Source organism: Cotesia typhae, unplaced genomic scaffold (assembly GCF_013202065.1).
Source record: "Cotesia typhae breed Kobodo isofemale line unplaced genomic scaffold, CoteBio_Ctyphae contig_5, whole genome shotgun sequence".
Taxonomy (NCBI): Eukaryota; Metazoa; Arthropoda; class Insecta; order Hymenoptera; family Braconidae; genus Cotesia; species Cotesia typhae.
The window spans coordinates 1,025,238-1,047,064 of NW_027423757.1; the positions used below are offsets into that span (position 1 = coordinate 1,025,238).

The 21,827-nt window shown below is 32.2% G+C and overlaps 1 protein-coding gene across 2 annotated transcripts; it reads right to left on the bottom strand.

The window, feature by feature from the left end:
* Positions 1–866: 866 nt before the first annotated feature.
* LOC141530972 (uncharacterized) lies at positions 867–21,535 on the bottom strand. Of its 2 annotated transcripts, none has more exons than XM_074248378.1 (5): positions 18,420–21,535; positions 17,855–18,344; positions 16,861–17,020; positions 4,940–5,084; positions 867–4,700 (listed from the first exon to the last, which is right to left on the bottom strand). In XM_074248378.1, the coding sequence occupies exons 1-5, from the start codon at positions 20,940–20,942 to the stop codon at positions 4,521–4,523; spliced, it is 3,498 nt and encodes a 1,165-aa protein (XP_074104479.1). In that variant the 5' UTR covers positions 20,943–21,535; the 3' UTR covers positions 867–4,520. The 2 variants fall into 2 exon arrangements, with proteins under 2 accessions (XP_074104479.1, XP_074104477.1); XM_074248376.1 differs by having other exon boundaries at positions 4,925–5,084.
* Between the last annotated feature and the right edge of the window lie 292 nt (positions 21,536–21,827).

The window sequence follows — 21,827 nt, forward strand, 5'->3', positions numbered from 1 at the left end:
AAATTTAATTTTTATGCGTTGATTTTAAAATTTAACGTTGTACATTACAAGATTAAGATTAATAGATAAAAAAGTGATAATTAAAAAATTTTTTTCTACTGGGACATAAAAAAAAATCTAATTCATATTATGCCAAAACAATTTAAATTAACTTAAAAATTTTTTAACGTTTTTTTACAGAACAAAAATGATTACACAGAAAGAAAAAAAGTCTGGAGTCAAGCATAAATTTTCTTAAATCAAGAAAATCTTAAGGAAGATTGAAAATTTCTTGAATGAAGTTAAAATTTCTTGAACCAAGTTAAATTTTTTTAAGCCAAGAAAATTTCTTCTTGCTCCAAAATAACTTCGGTCTTCCTAACAATTTTCTTGGTTCAAGAAATTTTTTTTTTCTGTGTAGAATTCCGATTTAAATTATGTTTACTTGATTTGTGAAATAGAACGTAGTTTTACTATGTGCGAATAAAAATATAGCAAATTAGAAAATTTAAAGAATCAGAATAATATGAATAAAAGTTAAAAATAACTATTAATGAATAACAACATACACGGCTTATTGGATTGTAAAACAAATCTAATAAAATATATTATTCTATGCTTTGATATTCAGCAATATTAAATTTTAAGATGTTTCAGTGAACTTTCAATTTATCTCAACTTAACCGATAGTTTTTAAAAACATTACTATTAACATAATTTTTGAAATAATTTTTAAGGATATTTAAAAATAAAAGTGAGATAGGATACACAGGATAGGAAACTCATGTTCTTTATAAAAATTGATATCCAAATATATATTAGATAAACAATCTTTACTATTGACAATAAGATTTACTATAAGTGATAAACATATCAACGATATTCATGAATATTTTTATTTGTGTAACTAAAGAATAAAATAATAATAATCATAAAATAATAATAAATCAATTGTTGATTAAATAAAATAGTGATCCGTGACTAGGTTAAGACTCACTGCTTGCAAAAGAAAAGTGTGTATGATAATGCTTACTAAATTTCACTATAATACTTATAACAATAGTACGAATAATAATAATAAAAATAAAAATAATAATAAGTATACTAATAATAATTAACTTAAATGAAATATAAATAATAGATGTTAAAAGACGCTCAGGTTTCAACAAATAGCTGAAAAATTTCTCGTCTTTTTTTTTTTTTTGGTTTAACATAAGAGGCGTGCGGGGTTTATCTCTTGGAATATTTGGAACAAACAAATTGCATAATATTATTTAAGTTAAAATTAACACTAGTTACAAAATAATTCGTGCAAACTCAAGTTTTAAATAAAAGCAAAAACTTAAAAAATTATTGAATAAAATAATAATGATAAACATATTCATATGTGGAAATACACATAATAAATCTTAAAGCATATCATTAATATTTAATCAAATTAATATAATTAAAGTTCAATAATTTGAATATAAATTAATTTAAATGAAGAAAAAATAAATAATGGAAACAACATTTTTTATTGTTATAAGAATATTCGGAAAAAGAACATCAGTCACTATCCATTATGTTACCTCAATAAACTTGATCTTTTTTCAAGATTTTAAGTTTATGTTCGTGTAAATTAGGGTTATTAAAATCTTGCATTAAAAATTTTCGTTTGAACTCAATCCAAACATTCAAATCGTACTAGAATTTTTTTCGTTATTAATATAAATATTACATAATTTAAAGCATGCCCTTTTTGAATTATATCACTTTATCTTCTCATAAAAATTATTTAGTACTAATATAGTTGAAAAAGAAATCTTTGCTGAAAATAAACGATAAAAATTATTATTTTTATAGTTTTGCATTGTATTGAAAATTTTTTCTGATTCCAACCTAATTTTTTAATGTAATTATCGATATTCTACATCTTGTAACATCATAAAACTTAAATCTACATATTTTCTTCTTTTCACATTTTTTTTTTTTTTTTCGAATAAAATAGAAAAACTATTTACATTTTCGTAAATGTTAATTACTCCAATAATTTATAGATTCTTAAATGAGAAAATTTTTGCTTTTACAATGAAACATGATGTAGTAACACGATTGTTTGTAGAAACATATAAAGTTATGTTTGGCTTAGCTGTAACTAAAGAAGTATTTATAAATCAAAATATACCATTTCACAGGTTTTCATTTAATTTTGATACTTTTTTCAGCAAAAATATTTTTTGAGTAGTGTTAAATAATTTAAAGAGAAGTTTATAATATTCATCTTCAGGGTGTCTTTTGATAAACTTGAAATATGTTCCAAATTTCCTTTTTTTTAAATTCTCAACTTTTAATACTTTTCATCACATTTATTTACATTTATATATTTTTTAAAAATAATAACTGACAGCTCTCAGAACAAAATGTTTTTTTTTTTTTTTTTTTTTTTTCACGAATTTCGATTCAAAAGAATTTCAACTATGAAAAAAAATACGTGATAAAGAGTATCAAAAATCGAATATTGGTTATAATTTAAATAGCACTGACGATTTTTATCGACAGATTTAGAATAATTAGTTTAACCCACCCGAACATTAGTGTTTACATATTTATATATGATAGTGTATTCATAAATGATTTATTTTTTTTTAGCCTCATAATAAAAGAATTTCTCATAATGGATTATAACAAGAAACATAAATTGAGTATTTCACTACTAGTTTGTTGAATTAGATATAAATATTTGGTATTATACCAGCTATTGTTGATAAATTTTTATCTGACCCACCAACATATATAAATATACATTTCTGAAATTAATATGTGTCTGTGTCTATTTAGCACTATTTTATAGTTTTTAATAATAAAATAAAAGAAAAAATAAGTTTAAACTGTTAATAGTTCTTTTCTAATTATTAAATCGGTCAAGCTTTTTTCTGTTCGTACCCCGAATGTTATAACATTTGATTAATTGCGACATCTCTATTCATTCAATGAACAGAAATTTATTATACTTGCGTTATTTTAAAAAATGCTAGACCATTCGACGTAAAATTTAATAGAGGTAGAGAAAAACGAATCATATTTATTATTATTCAACTCGCATAGGATATGTTTTTTTTAATTTTTAATATTTTCAATCCCCATTCCTTAAATTATATTTAATTTCTTACTTCGTTTTTTATCCTCAAATGGTATAAAATTAATACTATCAATAATTAAAATGTTTTCGTTGCGCCCGAATCAAAATTATGAAGTCTCCATTTAAAAATTATTTTTCCCTAATTTTTGAAACTCGCCAATTATTTTAGTTTATTCTTTATGTAATAATTTAAATTCATTTTACCTCACTCAAAAATTCTATTAACGTCAAGTATAATCATGATTAATTTTTCAATATAACTACTGTTTAATATATTATTTACACTTTAAACATTTTTAGAGTTCAGAAAAAACCTCGCAAGATACGATTATTATTCTGCTGATTTTGCCAGTTATATAACCGCACAGCCAATTATTTAGGATTCAGTTAATCTATCCTAAAATATAAGTGATTTATCCTTTTTTTAAAGACATGGAACAAAGCAAATAGTGGTCTGTTCTACGTCGTTTTATTGTGCTATAAAGAAGATAATTGCTCCCGTTTTAAAAACAGAAAAATAACCTTCTTATAGATAACATACTGTATATCTAAGAGGTAACTGTCATTTCTAAACTCTAAATATCTTTGGACCAAACATGACTCTGAATACTTAAAATTATACTATATACTTAATATAACAAAATAAACATAATTGAAAGAAGAGCATTAAATCAATTCATAATAAGTTATTTAAAAAATGAAATAACTGTTGATGCTCTTTTTCATCTTGTTAACTTTTTTTTTTTTTTTTTTATCATATTCATTCTTATATTTTTTTTGCAAATATGAGATTATTTACGGATTGATAATTTAGTGTTGTATCTTGTTCTATTCCCGTGATATTTATTGTTTAAATAATCGAAGTATCTTTGAACAGTGGAATGACTTGTAAATAAATAATTCCTCACATGGATGAATAATAAATCATTTCCCTGACAAGTATATATTCATCGGTATCGATACGTCCACTTTAGATAAGTTGGTCGATCTTCTTATAAATTTCTTGATTCAAGATGATCTTATTCGCGTGAAATATATGCTTATATATTTATATTAATATATACATATATAAATACATATATATTGATACATATATATTGTAGATTTTCCCATTGTTGACAACTTTAGACATTCGTGGAATGTATTTGCTCAGTTGCCAATAAATACCAGTACATTTACTTTTACTGGTATTTCCTCTTGTATTTTTATTATTTTGATGAGTATTGTCAACACTCTCATTTTCTTACGTTTACTCCTTTTACGATATGTTGTTATAAGGATACCTGATACATCTGTAACCAATTTTTGATGGCAAACCTCTCACGCTTAGTAGCAGACAAGCTGTTTATAAGAAGAGGTTTAAAGTTGATTTTTTTTCGTTACCGGGCTACCAATCAGAGCAACGCAGCGCAGGCCTGCTTCACTCCAGCTGTTCCAGAAAATTCGGGCTTTTGAAATATTCAGGTACGGGATCATCGAGCCTCGATATTACTTTGTAGATAGCTTTCTTCCACGATTGTTCAGAATCCTTACCACCTTGGATTGCTTTAAAAAACTCTTTCAATGTTTGTTCCACCACATACCTAAAGTTTCCAGGTACCTATATCAAAATAAACAAGTCAATTAGTATTAATACTTTTCTAAAAATTTTTTTTCTTGTAAATAGCGTATAAAGCAAATTAAAAAAAAATAATGATGTTATTGTTTATATGTAAAGTAATATTGAAGTAATTATTTGTTGTTTAAGCTCATATAAATTAAAAAAAAAAAAAAAAATAGAAAAATAACAATTTAATGCGTGTGCGTGTTTATATATTTGCGCACCTGAGGACCCCATACCTCTATGTGGTTGTTTCGGTTGTAATGTAGATTTAAAACTCGATAAATTTCAGAATCACCGCTAACTCTGAGGTCTTCAACACTTTTCACTCCTTCTGATACTGCTTGTCTTGCGTATTTCTCCATTTGGATGTAATAGAATTCCCTGAATAACAAAAATTACATTATTATTTAATATTGCCTCATTAACATATAAAATGAGCGATCTACCGATCATAATTTGATTTTTCTTGCTTATTTTATTAATTAATTAGAGTAATTAGATTTCATTGAGGTTTAATCTATAGATAAGAAAAGACTTGAAATATATTAAAAATATAAAAGTATACAGTAGAGATGTGAATAAAATTTATATACAATTGTAAACAGCAATCGACTTTTTGAGTATTTAACTTAAATAATTAACGAACCGAAACAAATATAACTCGCTAATTGGTTGGTAATTACTATAATGACCTGAGTTTTGCTTGAGGATTTAGCAAGAAAAGGGTGAGAAAAATAAAGTGTACGTTTGACGACAGTGCTGGTTATTAAAAAAATCTAAGTTTTTCTTACCATCATTAAGACAGTGTAAGTATAAATAACCATTACCAAAACTTTTTTATGAAGAGTTATGCTGCTTTACAATATTGTAATAAATCAATTACTTATAAGAATGTTGAAGTTATTTTTTTCTCTCTCTTTTTTTTTCAACTAAAGCAACAAAACTGTACTAAAAAATAATACTATTTGATTCAAGAAAAATATTATCATTAAAATTTTATTCTTGTTCATTTTCTCTGTTTTTAAAAATAAGTTTTGATAAGTTTCAAAATGGGTTGAAAAATTGTTTTTTTTTGTTTCTAATATTTTTTGATATTTTAAATAAAGAAATTTTTAAAACCAGAATATGAAATTCTTAAAAAAAAAAAAATGAAATTATCTTTAACTGAAGAGAATTGTTTTTTTCGATAAAGACTTGGATAGTTTCGATTGGAGATAATACTCTTGATCGAACTTTGAGAGTTTGTTAAGCTAAGAAATCGAGTTCTAACACAAGAATTTATTGAATCCTCTGAAATCAAGTAATTTTTTTCCAGTGTAGTTATTATTTGCGAAAGGAATCAGTAATATAGCAGTTAAACTTAAGTATCAAAAGTTATCAATATCCCGTGCAGATTTGAGATCTGGAGGAAAAAGTGCATTGGGTCTATCAGTGCTTAGTATGATCTTCTCCTTGAAGCAACGAACTGGGAAACCCTCGAGGGCGCGTCATCTGCACTCGGTAATTCTTATTCAACGCATCTATCTGCCACATTCAAGCTTGTCGAATCACCAATTATAGATGAGAGAATATATCTGCCAAGTGCCTAATTAAAACAGAAACTCGGAGACAGAAACGGGACAACGACATGAGAGATGAGCTTATACGGGACTCCAAGGGCTGATGCCGCGGGCACGCGGACGTACCATCTACCCCGACGTTATATAATATATTGCTGAGTGCAAAGGAGATGCAGCTAATTCTGCCAACGACAAAAAAGGCTGGCGAGTGCTAGAATTATCACTCTTCGACGGCAAAGTGTGAGGAGTAGCGAATTGCTACGCTCTGCGCGACCGCAATGAAAGAACTACAGTCAACGGGATTGAGAGAGGATGCAAAAGGGCATCCGGATGAAGAAAAAAGTATGCGGGAATGAAAAAAAAAAGCTTGCAGAAACTACGTTTTAAAAATAAGGGATGATACAGCGAGTCATTCATTGTGGTGTAGTATAATTGGGATAATAATAAGCACTTGAGTATCTCGAGGCCTTTCCTTTTTTCCTTCTTTTTCATCGTACATCTCTGTATGCAACCCTTAAGAGTAATGATTATTAGAAACTAATTATTACTTATTTTTATTGAAGCCATTTAATAAATTTTTAGTTTCCATTTTTTTCACATACAATCCGCTGAGGAAGTATGATATAAATATACGGGTAGATATTTTTTTGAATGTGTAATAATATAATATAAATATGTTATGCAAGCATCAAAGAAAGTTGCACCTAAGGCATCAAAAAGATTGTTCAAGAAAGGTGGCTTACAATCTTTTATTTAATATATACACAACGGGGGTAAAACTTGGTAAATTAACAAACGAAAAAAGTTGATGGTTATATTGCGTGATTGTACGTTTGCTCGGTAAGTTGCAAGTATCTATTCAAAGCACGCGTTGAAAGAAAAAATAAAAATAAAGCAAATAAAATAGGTGTCATCATGAAGGTAAAGAGAGACTAAAAAATAAAGTGCGCATGCTCAGCTTTTAGCAACTTGTCGTTGCATTTTTACCCTTCTTAATTAGTATTTTACACTTTAACACCATCCTTAGGTACTTAAACATGAAACAAGCATTTTAGGGTGGTATTCTGCATGATGTTCAAGTTTTAAATGAACTACTGTAACGGTAGTTGTAAATAATTTGTTGTGATTATGTATGTTTACAAATATATATTCGTGACTGAAAGTGTTAAGTAATTAAAATATAAAATTGTAAAAAAGAAAAATTATAATATGCCGCCACAAAGTTCATTTCAATTACTATAAAGCCTTTATTTTTTTTTTTTTTAACTTTGCACTCTGAGTTTTCAGATAAAAAAGAGGAGAGTAGTTATTGGGAAAGATTTGGGAATTTATCATTTGTTGATGAATTTCTTCTTTAGCCAAAAAAAATTAATCGGCTTCTAAAGCGAAAAGAAAATACTCTATTTGCAAATATGTTGTTATTACTTATGAAATGACCATTAAAAAAATTATTGAAAAAATTTTTTATATGCTAGTAAAAGACCTAAACCTTGGACAATCGTTTGCGATCAACTCAGCAGATGTGCTAGCAACAATGAAAGCCATCCTCGCCATGCATACGGTTTTAGTCACCCCTTCGCACAGTGAAAGCTTGAGAAACGGGGGTCCTATTCTAGGGCACCGATAAAATAAGGGGACGAAGTTTCTGGCGTAAAAGTGAACGTAAGGGTATAACTGAGAAAAGAAAAAAAAGAAAGAAAGAACGCGATATGCAAGCCTAGTTAAAGAGAGCGAAGGGAGAATGAGAACTATGTAAGAGAGAGATGTAAGTCCGCGTGCCGCACGCGCCAATCTTACAATGAGTACTTGGCGTATCCCATATATAGTCAACTCCCTACTACCAAAATTGCATCTGGTTCCCTTAAAGCAACAACTTTTTTTTTTGTCTTTCTCTGTTACTACCATTTTCATGTTCACCTTTTCCTTTTAAAAAGCAAAGAGCGAAAAATAAATTCAAGGGGGTCGAATAACCATGTCCCCCAAAGTCTCTTTTTGCGCATCTGGCTAAATCCAATTTTATACTTTCAAAGTCTCGGTAGCATATTATTTTTTTCAAAATATACCAAATGAAGAATATTTCAACAATTTTTTTAAAATGACTTTTTTTCTTTTTAATTCAACATATACTATAGTATTCAATAAAGCTAAAGCATAGTTCGATACGGTGGTAAAAGGATTAAAAAATGATGGTTGCTTTGAGCAGTTTCACTCTTCAATAATCTCGGCCCACCCCACCTCCTTCAAGCACTAGTCCAACTATATTCATCTAATAGACGACGCTCTCTGTATCGTTGGTATAAGCTTGCATATTTTGTTTCTTTCTCTTACTTTTTTCACTGTTATGCAATGTTTCTCCACCTCCACGAAAAGACCACGATTCGAGTCCTCAATGCACTTTGGCACTGGTCAAGCATTTTTTATTTGATCGATTTTACCTTTCAGTACCTGACGACCTCAGTTGCATTATGTACCGTGTGCATTCACTTTTTTGCTCTGTTGGCGATTTACGTTGTGCAAAGGCTGTGATCAAGCTAGTGACATTGCCTAGTGGAGGTCATGATGTGCAGAAAAGATGGTGAGCTGGAGTGAATAAAAATATATATAATGGGAGAATAGATACACTATTTTTTTTTTTTTATTTCTCATGGGAGTAGTCGATTTCAAGAGAACGTAAAAGTAGAGCAAAACCGGCGCTTTCGCTTCAGGTATCAACTGAATTTTCTTCTTTATATTCTCATCTCACTTGTACCTCTAAAATATAGCTCATCTCGTGAAAGATATTTTCTCGAAATGTACATTGTATAGATTATTAATTGACCTCTACATTATTTACGGAGTTTATGTTTAATCTTGATAATATTTTTTATACTGTGGTACCTTTCAAATTTGCACATCTGTCCCACCGCTGTGATGCCCACTGGGATCAGAATAAAAGACGTTAAGTCTTTAGAATAGTGTACACAAGTTACTGCTCAGGGAGTGTACCGTCTGGGAAAAAGCAAAAGTAAAGAAAAGAGAAAAAAAAAAAAGAAGTTGACGTATGAGAAGTTTAAAATAGAAGAGATGAAACCTACACACGAATGTAATGACACACACTGATGCATAGAAGAAGGGTTACCTAGGTTAGGGACTTGGAAAACATCCTTTGTCGAATATACCCTGTAGGGACCGCTTAACCGCCCAGTAACTTATCCAACCCGCTGAGAACAAAATCAATAATTTTTTGTTGTTAAGTTTACCTTTTACTATGCAACTTTAAATTGACGTATTCTGTAAAAATCATTTCCAAGTCAAAATTGGATCGATACTATTTTTAATTGTAACAACAAAAAAAAATTAGTATATAATTTTTAATATCCACGGAATGTTAATAAAATACCTAATTTTTTACCTTGCTTTTTATCATTAAGAAAAGAAGTCTAAGTGGTAATAGATTTCAACGGCCTACATATCACCCGTATTGGTAGTCAGATATTCACCGCAACCCGCATATGAAAGTCTTAAATTCTTCCAATATGCCTAAAAGGTAAGTTAGCATATGGGCAATTTGCATATAATATAAACTATAACGGTCTACTCAAGAATTGTTTAGGTCATTGTTATTTTTATTCTGATGTCTATCAGCTACACAAGGTAAAGCTTTTATTGTGTTGACTTAAAAAAACAAGAATCAGAGCTGACTTTTACTGATACTATTTTTTAATAACAAGAGAATAACAACAAAAGAAATAACTTTAAAAGCGTAGAAACTCATCAGCTTTCATCAAACATTAGATTTTGGTTACTGTTTAATTGGGAGAACCTTTCATTCTCTTGGAATTGTGCCAAATTGTATTCATTTGCCAGGCTTTTATTGAGCCAAACGACGAAGATCAAAAAATTCAAAGCCATGCAAATAAATAAGTGATGAAATAATTTAATGAATTTATAAAATAAAAATCTTTTGATACCAATCGCGTGAAAAAAATATTACATACTATTATTGTTGCTGAACAATCAATAATAATAAAATTAAATTTATATATTTATCATCAATATCTTTTTAATTTCAAAGAATGAAGATAAATGTTTGAGACAAAAAATAAAGGTGAATTAGCAATGATAAAAGACTTGATTATCCACCAAAAAAAGTATATTTAATGCACACTGCAAGACGTAGTTGCTCATAGCACTAGATTGCTCTTAACTTGGAGTGATAATGCTTACATTCCTAACAAAGTATCTCGGCTGGGTTCGAGAGAATCCGAACGGGCCGATTCTCCTCGAGGCCTCCACAGCCTCTTTCAGTCTTTTACTCTAGTAGCTTTCCTCTCATGATAGCCCCGCGGCCACTGCATTGTTTGCTGCTTCAGCCAATACTCGTCGTGTTTTCGTACTTGTATTCATTATCAGAAAAAGGAAGAAAAGGCAATAGCTAACGTGCACAAGAGTGAGATGAATATGAAAAAAATAATACCAAAAAAGAATAAGCGGCTCTATAAGAACAGGCTTATACTCTAGCCAAACCAATCTTTCTTTCGATGACGTCGTTTCATTCATTTCTTCTTTTACTTTTCGTTATAAATTTGCTCTAAAATGTTAAACAATGTTCCTTCTAATGCTTTTTCTTTCATTTTTTTATAGCTTTTTTAAAAATTAATGAGTATTCTAATTACAATATTTCATTTTTATTTCATTATGGGAATATAATTTTCTACTTCTGTTGAATTAGATTTAGGAGCCAGGGTTCATTGTTAATGAGTATGTTACACAAAATTTGTGACACATAATAATAATTATCATAAATAATAAAAAAAATGAAATAATGATTGGAAACTTCTACTCTGATAAGAAAATTTTTTTAGTTCAAGAATTTATTCTCTTGACTCAAGAGAATCATTTTCTTCGAAATGGTATTCTTCGTTCAAGATTTTGGCTCTTGAGTCAAGTTAATTTTTTTATCAGTGTACTAGCTTTTTTTATTAACCGCTAACAAGTCTTCTTCCTTGAATAACTTAAACGATTAAAGTATCCTAATCACAAGGTTTCTTGGAACAGAGAAGCATTATAATGAACTTTGAAGAACTTATAGATGTTTACAAATGTAAATTTTATTGAATAATTGGCTATTTATGAATTAAGTATGAAGATTAAAAATGTACGCTGTCGGAGAATATCACAGCATTTTAAGTATATAGAACTTTGTATACACTTAGCTTGTAAGCAAGAAAACTTGCAAGAGGTTGAAAAGCTGTGCAGTTCCCCTCAACGATAAATGCGAAAAAAGAAGTAAAGTTGACAGAGTAAGTTAGCTTGGGATAGGTCGGAATTTAACGTATACGTATGGATAGAAAAAGCTAACGTCAGCGTATAACTATACAACTATACGTAGTATATATGACGGCGCAAAGAGTTGCCACTCCATTATACCGTGCACTGAGTTTTTTATTAAGGAGTCTACGTTAATTCCTCGAGATTTTTCGTAGCTTTTGCATCGTAACGTCGTAAGCATACATACACAACAATATAAAGAAAAAAGAAATCAATATAAATATACAACAGTAAACACTGAGGATATATAACTTTTTTATAAATGAGGAAAAAATTTAATTTTGAGCTCATCTTATTTTTAACCTTATCATCAAAATTAAAACACTCGTTTGTTGATACATTTTAAGGTGGTGGGTGCAATATGTTTTATAATTATTTAAGAGTAAATAATTAAAAGTAATTTGAACTATACATATTATTACTAATAAAATAAATACTTAAAAGGCAAACAAAGATTTTCGTTCCTTTGATTATAGCTATTATTTGAAATAAAAGAAAGGTTAGTAAAGAATCAAATGTATATGTATAGCTACGAGACATACGAACTTGTCTCGAAGGTGTACAGTATACCTTCATCTTTAAAACCCCCGGTCGACAGAGTGCTCTTGCAAGTTTTCTATTCCCAAATACGCCGCGGTACTTTTTACCTTCTGGGCTTTTTCACTTTTAGATGCTTTTGTCTTTATGAAACATTTGTATATACTTGCTCATTTCGAATAAAAAAATTTTTTTCTTTGCCTCTTTGAGACTAAGAGAAAAGCGTAAAATCACCTTCCAAAATCATGAAAAAGAATTCCTAAGATACGAAATTAAAAAAAAAAAAATGAGGTTAAGCTCGGTAAATTGAATGACTTAAGAATATAGGTATACAATTATAAACAACTAGATGTTACCCGCCCGGTCCACTGGGTATTTTATAGAATTGCATTTTTAGATTTAAACTTGAAATTTAATTAGAGTATTTTTCTGACTTTCACAGATTCCAAATTCCATTGAATTTGCCTGTACCATTTATCCATGTGATTATTCTAGCTAATATTCATTGTAACATTACCGTGACTTTCTTCCAAAAAATGAATAATAATTAACAGGAAGAGAAAAATTTGAAATAAGCATTTAAAGTTTCAGTCAAAGTAATTGCAGGTCTCATAAGTAAAGTTGAAATTTGCTTAGCTTAAAGTGCAAATAACTATGCTGTTAATCAAAATTTACTCTGTGACATCAATTTTTCATGAAAAAATAATTGTACATGTTTTTTACGAATTCTATTAAAATAAGTGGCCAAATTTTTTTTTATATTTCAAGTATTTAGGAATTGCTTTCATTTTAATCTGTTACATTCCCGCCATCCCGTATGGTAATAAGAACAATTCATATCGGTTATGTGATCAGCAAAAGTAAAATATATGTAAAATTTTTAATCTATTGACTGAATAGCTAGATGTAATGTTAAATTTTGGAAACGTTACAATGAATTTCTTGCCGCTGCCAAAAAGACAATTGTTGTAAGAAAATATAATTATTAAGAAAGAAAACTATTTAAATCTCTTGACCTTGGAGGCCATCCTAGTAATTGTTTGTTTCTCTTGAAATTCTATCAAATTTTATATCTGTAGGATCTGGATTTAAAGAATATGAATTTTTTGACAATTTTCACTCTCGTATTCCTACGTGGCGAAGGAGTTTCGTAAGATCCTATTCGAGATAATTTTTCCATCGTAAACAAAAGGTTCCAACGAAAGCTCGAGTCCATAAAAACTATTGTTTGGAAGTGAGAGATTTTTATTGTTAACGCGCCTGCAATCCCTTTTGATGTAATTCGAGAAAATCCATTCTTAGCTGAACTTGACATCATATACGAACATTCCTACTAAATTTGGAGTCTGTAGAAGTTACAGTGGAGATAGAAATTTAATATTTTTATACCCACCCCCGTAATCTCTATTGGTAATAGAATTTTTTGAAATCCATTTTTAGATGATCTCTACATGAGAAATAAAAGATTCCTATGAAATTTAAAGTTTTTAGAAGATATATTTTGGAAATTAAAATTTTTTATTGTTAACACTCACCCCCGCGATCCTTATTGAAAGTAGTTCATTGTAAAATCCGCTCTTAGATAATTTCTATGTCACATATAGAATACTCTTACTAACTTTGGAGTCTATAAGAGCTATAGCTTAGAAATGAAAAATTTTCATTGTTTACACCCACCCCCACAAGCTCCTGTGGCGTGAGCTATCGTAAAATTCGTTACTCAATAGATCATCAATACTAAATGAATATCGAAGCGTTTACTGCATACATATTATTTTTCAAGCTCCAATTCACTTAAGAATTAACTTAATCTTTACTACATTCTTTTATCTATCACTTTACTACGAAAAAATAACGATTAATGTTCTATAGAAATTCTGCTTAGGAAAAAGTATTAGTGAGTATGTACGCAAATCAAGAGTATGCATAATTGAAACAGTGACTGTTTACTCGGGATACGATAGAAGGAGTCTTTAGATGAATATGTATATATATGGAACGACGTTGCTACCTCAAGGCTAAAATTTTCTCCACCCGCTTGCATCCCTCTATCCACGCACGAGTTTATTTCTCACAATAAGAGAAAACCCGCAGCATATGTTTGTGAACGTATGGATGAATGTTAGTCTGGCTATGCTGAAGGCTTATCCGCCCGCGCGGAATATACATGTGACGCTTGCTCTAGCCTTTTTACTAAATAGCCTTCTCTAGTACATACTACCTATCCACTTTTACTACCCTACTAGCAATGGAAACCTAACTGCCTCCCATGCTCGAGTACATACAATCTTGTAGGATTAAAAAGCACACCCGCTTCATATGCTGAGAAGACCTAGTCAACACGCACATCGTCGTGACGTGAATCTACCTTTTTTATGGAACTTCTCCGTATCATCATCGTTACAAACTACGTTATGTATTAACTCCCTGGCGGTCTGTTTGCAGTCAAGATTTTAGTAAAACGCCGCTTCTTTCATTTAATTGCTTTCTGCTCAAAGACGCGTGTTATTGTGATTATTTTTTATTTTGTCCTTAAAAATAAATGCAAAGCGATTAATTATCAAATTTTTTTTTATACGACGCAATATACCAGACAAAATAAATATATAATCCTCTTTACATATGTCAAGACCTTTAAGTATGACATCTGACTATTAAATTATTATAAAAATATATATTTGTAATGAAAATAAAAAAGTAATGTGATACTGTGGAACTATTAAGTAGCCTATCTTAAAATCATGAAAATTGAATTTAACGCTGACTGTAACAGTGATTAGAGAAGAGAGTATTACTAGGTAAAATAAAAAGAAATGATGGGTCACCTAGAAAAACGTAGCCTTTCGTGTCACACGGAGAGAATATTGTCCAGTTACAGTTTCATGTCTGGTGTAGTTATTGTCTATTATACGACATAAAATTTCTTCCATTTGACTGATAACATCATGCTAGTTCAATCGCGTGTCCCGCCATGGAATCTGATAACGAGTTAACTCCAGTTGGACATTTTTGTCTCATTTTTATTGTATTTCTTTGTCCACTCTCACCTCATCGTAATTTTTTCAACTCATGTAGTAAAGAAAATATCTTCGACCTCTTTTTCTATTCAATAATCATTTGATCAGTCAAAGCATAATTATTTTAATAATTAATAATTTCAGACAAGTTTGAAAAATCCAAAAATGCACAACGAATAATGCTTATAAGTTTTACAAAAATTTTAAATGCAAAAAAAAACAAATAATCCGCATGCGGTAGAACAAATTCCAATATCCATCTATGCGTAATATTAAAGACATCAACAGCGTAGTTTTTTGCTAATTATTATAACTAAACAACACCGAGTTAGAAATCCATTTGCGATATTCAATCTGGCAGGGACACAATGGGCTTATTGAAAATAAAAAACGGTCAACCTTTCAAGCCACCCCTGAAAATTCACGCTGTTTGTAAGCTCGAAACACTTAAAAAATGTCGTTTTCTAACACAAATTAAGTTTTATTAATGAGAATATTACAATAAAAATAGTTGTAGAGAAGAGGCGAAAAAAATTTTCGATCATAAAGTACTCTAATGTTTTGCATTGTGATGAGTCATGTACAATTAAATTATCCTTTTCAAATTAATCATGCTAATTTTGGGTACACAATTATAATATTTTTTAAGTTATAATAGACTCTAATTAAATAGTTTGGTGTTAAATTTTAAAAATTGTGTCATAAAAACCCCGTGGATTTTTTATAATATATAAATGTTTATTATTCCAAAAGAATTACTGTTAAAAATTATTTATTAAAGGTCAGCTTTTATCTAGTAAATACACAAGGCTATATCTGGTAGACAAAACATCAAGAAGTAATTTAAAAAAAGGCTGTATAAGCATAAGTACAAAATAATGTAGACATTTCCGTACAGGAAACCATGTATTATTATATCAGATCAAGCGCACGCTAGACTTAAAGTAAAACGCGTCGTAGAAAACGCAAATGATGAGCCTTACGTGATTAGTTTAGTTTACTGTCGGGGGTGGTGAATAAAAACGAAGACACTATATTATATGTATATATCTCTATATAATTTTGTCTTGCTACTATTTTAATCAAATATGACATAGAGATAAGAGATTATTTTGTTTGATTAGATAGCGAAAATTCAGATCTGATAGAGAAAAGAGTTCTAGAATGAATAAATGATGCGTGGGAATCCATATTAAAAATCATAAATGATAAAATAGAACGTAAACCGTGTATGATAATATATGATGCCGAGAGTACATTTGTCCGCCTTATATCTCCGATCTCTTCGTACTCAGTCTAATTATAATCATGCTAATGCTGTGTCCGTTATTGGTCACCACCTGCAATCTTGCTAACCCTCCTGAGTGAACTAGCAAGCTTCTGCATAGTTTGTGTTATGTTGGACAGTAGAACGGACCAACGTTACTTATATCCAGCAACTTGCTATAATTAAGATTCAGACACACCCATGGTTACTTCTACCATCTCTTGGGGCTTAGATCAAGGATATACTAAGCATGATTGAGGAGTGGTCAATTCCTCATTCTCCCTTACATTTAATGTAAAAAGTTCACGAACCGTTAAGCTAATTCTTATAAAGTTTTACTATTTTTTGAATTTCTTATTACAACTATTCAGGATTTATTAAAAATCCTAATTTATTGATTGGAGTGACTGGTTTTCAGATGAAAAATTATATTGAAGATTTAAGAATGTAATTATGTATAAATTTACCTGAAGTTGGAGAACCACTTGACTAGTTGAGCGGTGTTGTTTTTGTTGAATTTTATGTCCGGGAAATACATTTTCAGGACAGCCGAGGACGGATATCTCACCCAGAAAAACATCAGCTTGGCTTTCCTCAGATGCATCGGCGTCAATGTCGACGATTGCACTGTGGTTAAGGAAATAACTGCATATGTAAGATATTTTTACAAATCTAATTCTATACACTTGATCGTATTTTTTTTCGTATGAAATTGGATTAGAAATCGTACAAGCTGAAGTACTGTGATATGATGATCGAGGGGTCTCGATTTGAGCTTAGGTTAACCTACGATTGGCCGCATCTTCAGTAGAAACCTTACTGACTCCTTACTTAGTAATGGGATATTCTACTGTGGTTTCATCGAATTCTTATTTAGTTAATCCAAATATTCTATACTCTACTTCCGTTCGATCTTAAACCGAATATTGTATTGACGTTGTCTCATAGCTTGACTAAAATTTTCTGTTTTTTTTTTCTTTTTGTTAAACTTTTCTACATAATTTATTTTTTGAAATATCAAATAAATTTTTGTACTTTTTACTTGACAACGTTAATCAATTAAAATATATAATAAACTTTGTAACAAGTTTTGAACAATCTTACTATTTTTTCAGTTCAACTGTCAGGGTAGATTATTGGCTAAGTTAGAAGTGAAGCTCTATATGAGTAGTTCAAGCACATAGAAAAGAACTTTCGTAAGTATAGCTCGTTGCCGGACAAACTCTATTTCTGAATATATATATATATACGCGCGATTTTAGTATAAGTTTACTACAAACTAACTTAACGATTATTTGAGCCAATCAACTATTTTAGCTTGTACAAAAACTTTTTCATCGAGAAAAGAAGATAAGAATAATTTTTAGAAAACATAGTCTGATTTTTTTGCTATTATGAAAAATTTTCGACATTATGAAATTGAAATTCTTAAAGTAAATAATTATTTTATATTAGTATTACAAAAGGATATTGTAGGCTGAATTCCATCGTAGCTGATATCACCAGAGTTGCAATCACTACCCCGATCATTGCTATCCATTCTTAAATGACCGTAATCTGGACTGCCATGTTGAGCAGCGGCCAGAAGAGCAGGATGAAGCATCGCTGGTGGATGAGGAAGTGGCGGTGAATCTCGAAGATCAACTCCACCACCTGGTGGACTCGCTGGTAGATGATGAGGTCCAGGGGGTGGTACTTGACCAGGATGATTGGCGTGTGGATTAAAGAAAGGTGAGTAAGGTGAGAATACCTGACTTTCATGTAAGCTTGGATTTGGTATAGCTACACTTGTTGGTAAAGAGACTGGAAGCATTGGAGGTGCCCCGTGCCCATAAACATGGCGTGTTGGTGGTGGTAAAGGAGGTGGGCTTTCATTGCCACTTTGAGACCCACTGCCTTCTTGAGCCAATATTCTTGAAACAGTTCTTGGTGTGATTCTTGTGTCAGTAACCTATAGACATAATCGACATTTTGTTAGTAAAAAATATGAGAACTAAAGAAAAATATTTTTAAACATTGAACTCACCTTATGCCTTTTCTTTTTTGGCGTCATAACAAGTGATAGAGCTTCATTTTGTTCAATATCTCTTGCTTCTCTGTCATCACTTCTCATATTGCAGTATTGTTCACGCTGTTGTTCTCTTTGTTGTTGCTCTCGTTGCTGTTGTTGCTGTTGCACTTGCATAGATGACATGGCATATATCGTTGGTGGTTTGGGTGTTTGGAATATTGGAGCATTTGGTCTCGCAAGAGGAGGTAATTGATTAATTTGATTGAGATTATTTTCCGTTGGGCCTGACAATGGACCATGAGGTCCACTCATTGAACCGATTTGTGGAAAAGTTGTCGGTTGCGAAATTGGGGGGCCACCATTCAGCGACCCCCGTGGTCCGTTTGGGCCACTAGGTATCTGAGATGCTCCTCTGTCTACAACTTTTGTTCTCGGTGAAGACTTCCTCTCTAGTAATTGACTCCCGTGAAGTAAATCTTTACTGAGTTGTTCAGCTGCAGCTTGTGCAGCTTCTATTGATTTACCAAGAAACCTTCTTTGCTGTATAAATTTAGTTAGTACTGCATCCACAACATTACCTAATGTTGAAGACATCTCAGTTTTTAATAAGTCTGCAAGGCCTTCAAGGTCAGTATCGGTAACAATAGCTCCAGTAGAGCTTGTTAAGTGTGCGTTATTTCTGAACACGTTCAGTCTTTCTGGAAAATCCTTGTGCTGATGAGGTGTAACAGGAGCTTGCATTTGAGATGTTTGAGGCGTTGATGGTCCCGTATTTCTTTGAGTCGATTCACGTCCTTGGCTAGGTGGTGGTGGCGTTTGTTGTTGTTGATGCTGATCACGTTGTTCACGCTCTCTCTGTGCCTGTTGCTGTTGTCTAGCAGCGACTTCTTGATGTTGTTTCATCCTCTCTAAAGCAGCGTGTTGTTGCTCAAAATAAAGTTTTTGGCCCATGTGATACATAGCTGCTGCAGTTGCATGAGGATGATCAGGTGGCAGTGACGAGAGACCGTTAAAAGGTGGTGGGTGAGGTCTTTGTGGCCGCGGAGGTGGCTGTTGTGGTGGATTCTGCGGACTCGCCGGTTGTTCACTATTCTCACTACTCTCAGGCTCCATCCGACTCGATAGCTCGTTGTACTTTCGCTGCATAACTTCTAACTGTTCATGTAGAAGTTTTAACTGAATTTTCAAGTGGTCCTTCTCTTCGCGTTTCTGCTTTATTGTTGAAGGATCTTCTTCTTCCTCACTATCGTCATCATCCACATCAATCATGTTATCATTAACACTATGCTGTAGAACATGATGAACTGTTTGTTGTTGTGGTTGGTAAAGTTTCCTTTTTTTACAACCATTAACAGGTTGAAGTGCTGGACTACTTCGCATGGTACTGACTATATTTTCAACACGCGCGCGTTTTATTTCAGTTGATGGTGAACTTATTTCAGACTTAGGAACAATTGGACACGGAGAGTGACTTGCTGAACGACTTCTCCTTAAACTTATTGTATCTGAAATTTCTTCTTTGATTAATACTGACCCAGGACGTGTTACTGTCGGACTTGGAGGTAAGCTTTGTTCACAATCCGATCCATCGAGATTGGCACCTGGCTCCATACCAGCCTCGGCAAATGCTTCTTCCATAGCACGTGCCGCAGAAGCAGCATCTTCAGTACTATCTTCCGCATCTCCAGGCATAACAGTATCTCGGTCACTATGATTTGTATTTATATTATTCCCGTCAACACTTTCTTCCCCTCCACTCTGCACTGCCCCACTTATCGTCCGTACACTATCACTATTTTGATGTTGTTGTTGTTGTGGACTTTGCTGTTGATGTTGCTGAGATTTGAGTAACTCCGTGGTAGTATTATTGTTATTATTATTGTTATTGTTATTGTTATTATTATTGTGTATACTATTGTTATTATTAGATTGCTCTTGTACACCAAGAGCAGAAAGTTTGCGTCCTTGTAAAATGTCACGTAACATGTGTTGCGTGAGCTCAGCTGCAGTCGCGGGATCATCACAATTTACGACAGCACCAGATTGTAAATTAGCAGTTTGGTCCATACCAGCTCCAGTCATTCCATGGCTGCCTTCAGGTGGTGATCCGCCAGCGTCACTGGCTTGTTTCACTTGTCTTCCAAGAAGCTCGTTTAGCATCTTGGCAGGGCCGAAGCCTGGAGCCCCGAAAAATCCAAATGCCGCGTGAGCTGAATGCTGTGTAGTTGGTCCCGTTGTTGAAACGAGATGACCTTGTGTACCCACTGCTCCAGGTTGTGATTGCAATTGTTGTTGTTGCTGTTGTTGTTGATGATTTGGTGGTGGCCCACTTCCACTAAATATCGCACCGTATATCCCACCACCAAGAAAGGATGGCCGCGAACTAAAGTTAGGAATGCTCGAGTAGCTGTTGCGCGGCTCGCCGGCGTCCACGCGCTGTCTGGTTCGCTTTTGCTTCTTCAAGAGTTGCTGTTGCTTACTATCCGCAGTTGCTCCGTAGAGGGCGAAACAGTCGGTCTCCTCCTCCGATGACATCATCGGCCGTCTGGTTGGTCGGCCCCCCGAAGGCCTCCACGACCCCTCCCCGCCAGGGCTTCTTGTCACCTCACCCCTTCTTACTCGAATAGTTTGCCTCGTGGCTCTCTACGCTCTTTCTATATTCCAATACGATCCCTTCTACTTCGCCTACCACACTCCTTCTAGAAGCTGTTCTCCCCTCTTTGCGGTGTACGATGCCTTTTCCTTCCCCAATGTCGCGCCTTCTATTTCGGCTGCTTATTCTTCTTTGCTTGCTTAGCTATAGAAGTTTTTTTTTTTTTTTTTTTGGTGATTTCAATAATTTTGCTTAAAAGTCTCGTAACCAAATTTTATTTACTAGTCGGTATTCACTACACAACGAAAACAAAATTGACATCAACAGTTTAATTCTTTCTACTGAGTTCACCGCTACAACTGCTAACTTCTCCAACTGTTCTTAGAATTTCCTCTTTAAATTACACTTTCTTTTTACACACACTAATTATTTTATTTTTTAATTACTTTTATGTAGTTACTGTGATCTCTCCATTTGGTTTTATAATATTTTTTATAGCCACCTCCTCTTATAAACCCACCACTTTTCTACTTGGGTTCTATTTACTATTCCCCACTCCGCTCTGTCCACCTTAAAGTCGACGCCAATGGCTGTCGATCACAGATTCTCAGTGGATAATGCTTTCTTAGATTACGCTTGTTATTAATCAAATGTACCGAATGGTGGTCGGGACCGTTGTCACTCCCGTTGCTATTATTTTTGCGACCTTCCCGACGACTTGAGCTCGAGCAACTTTTCACGCCCTGTAATTGATGTTTATTGCCGATTTTGTGTCCGTCAATGATACCAATTGCCGTCGTAGGAAAAGGAGCTCGCGCTGGAGGACTTCT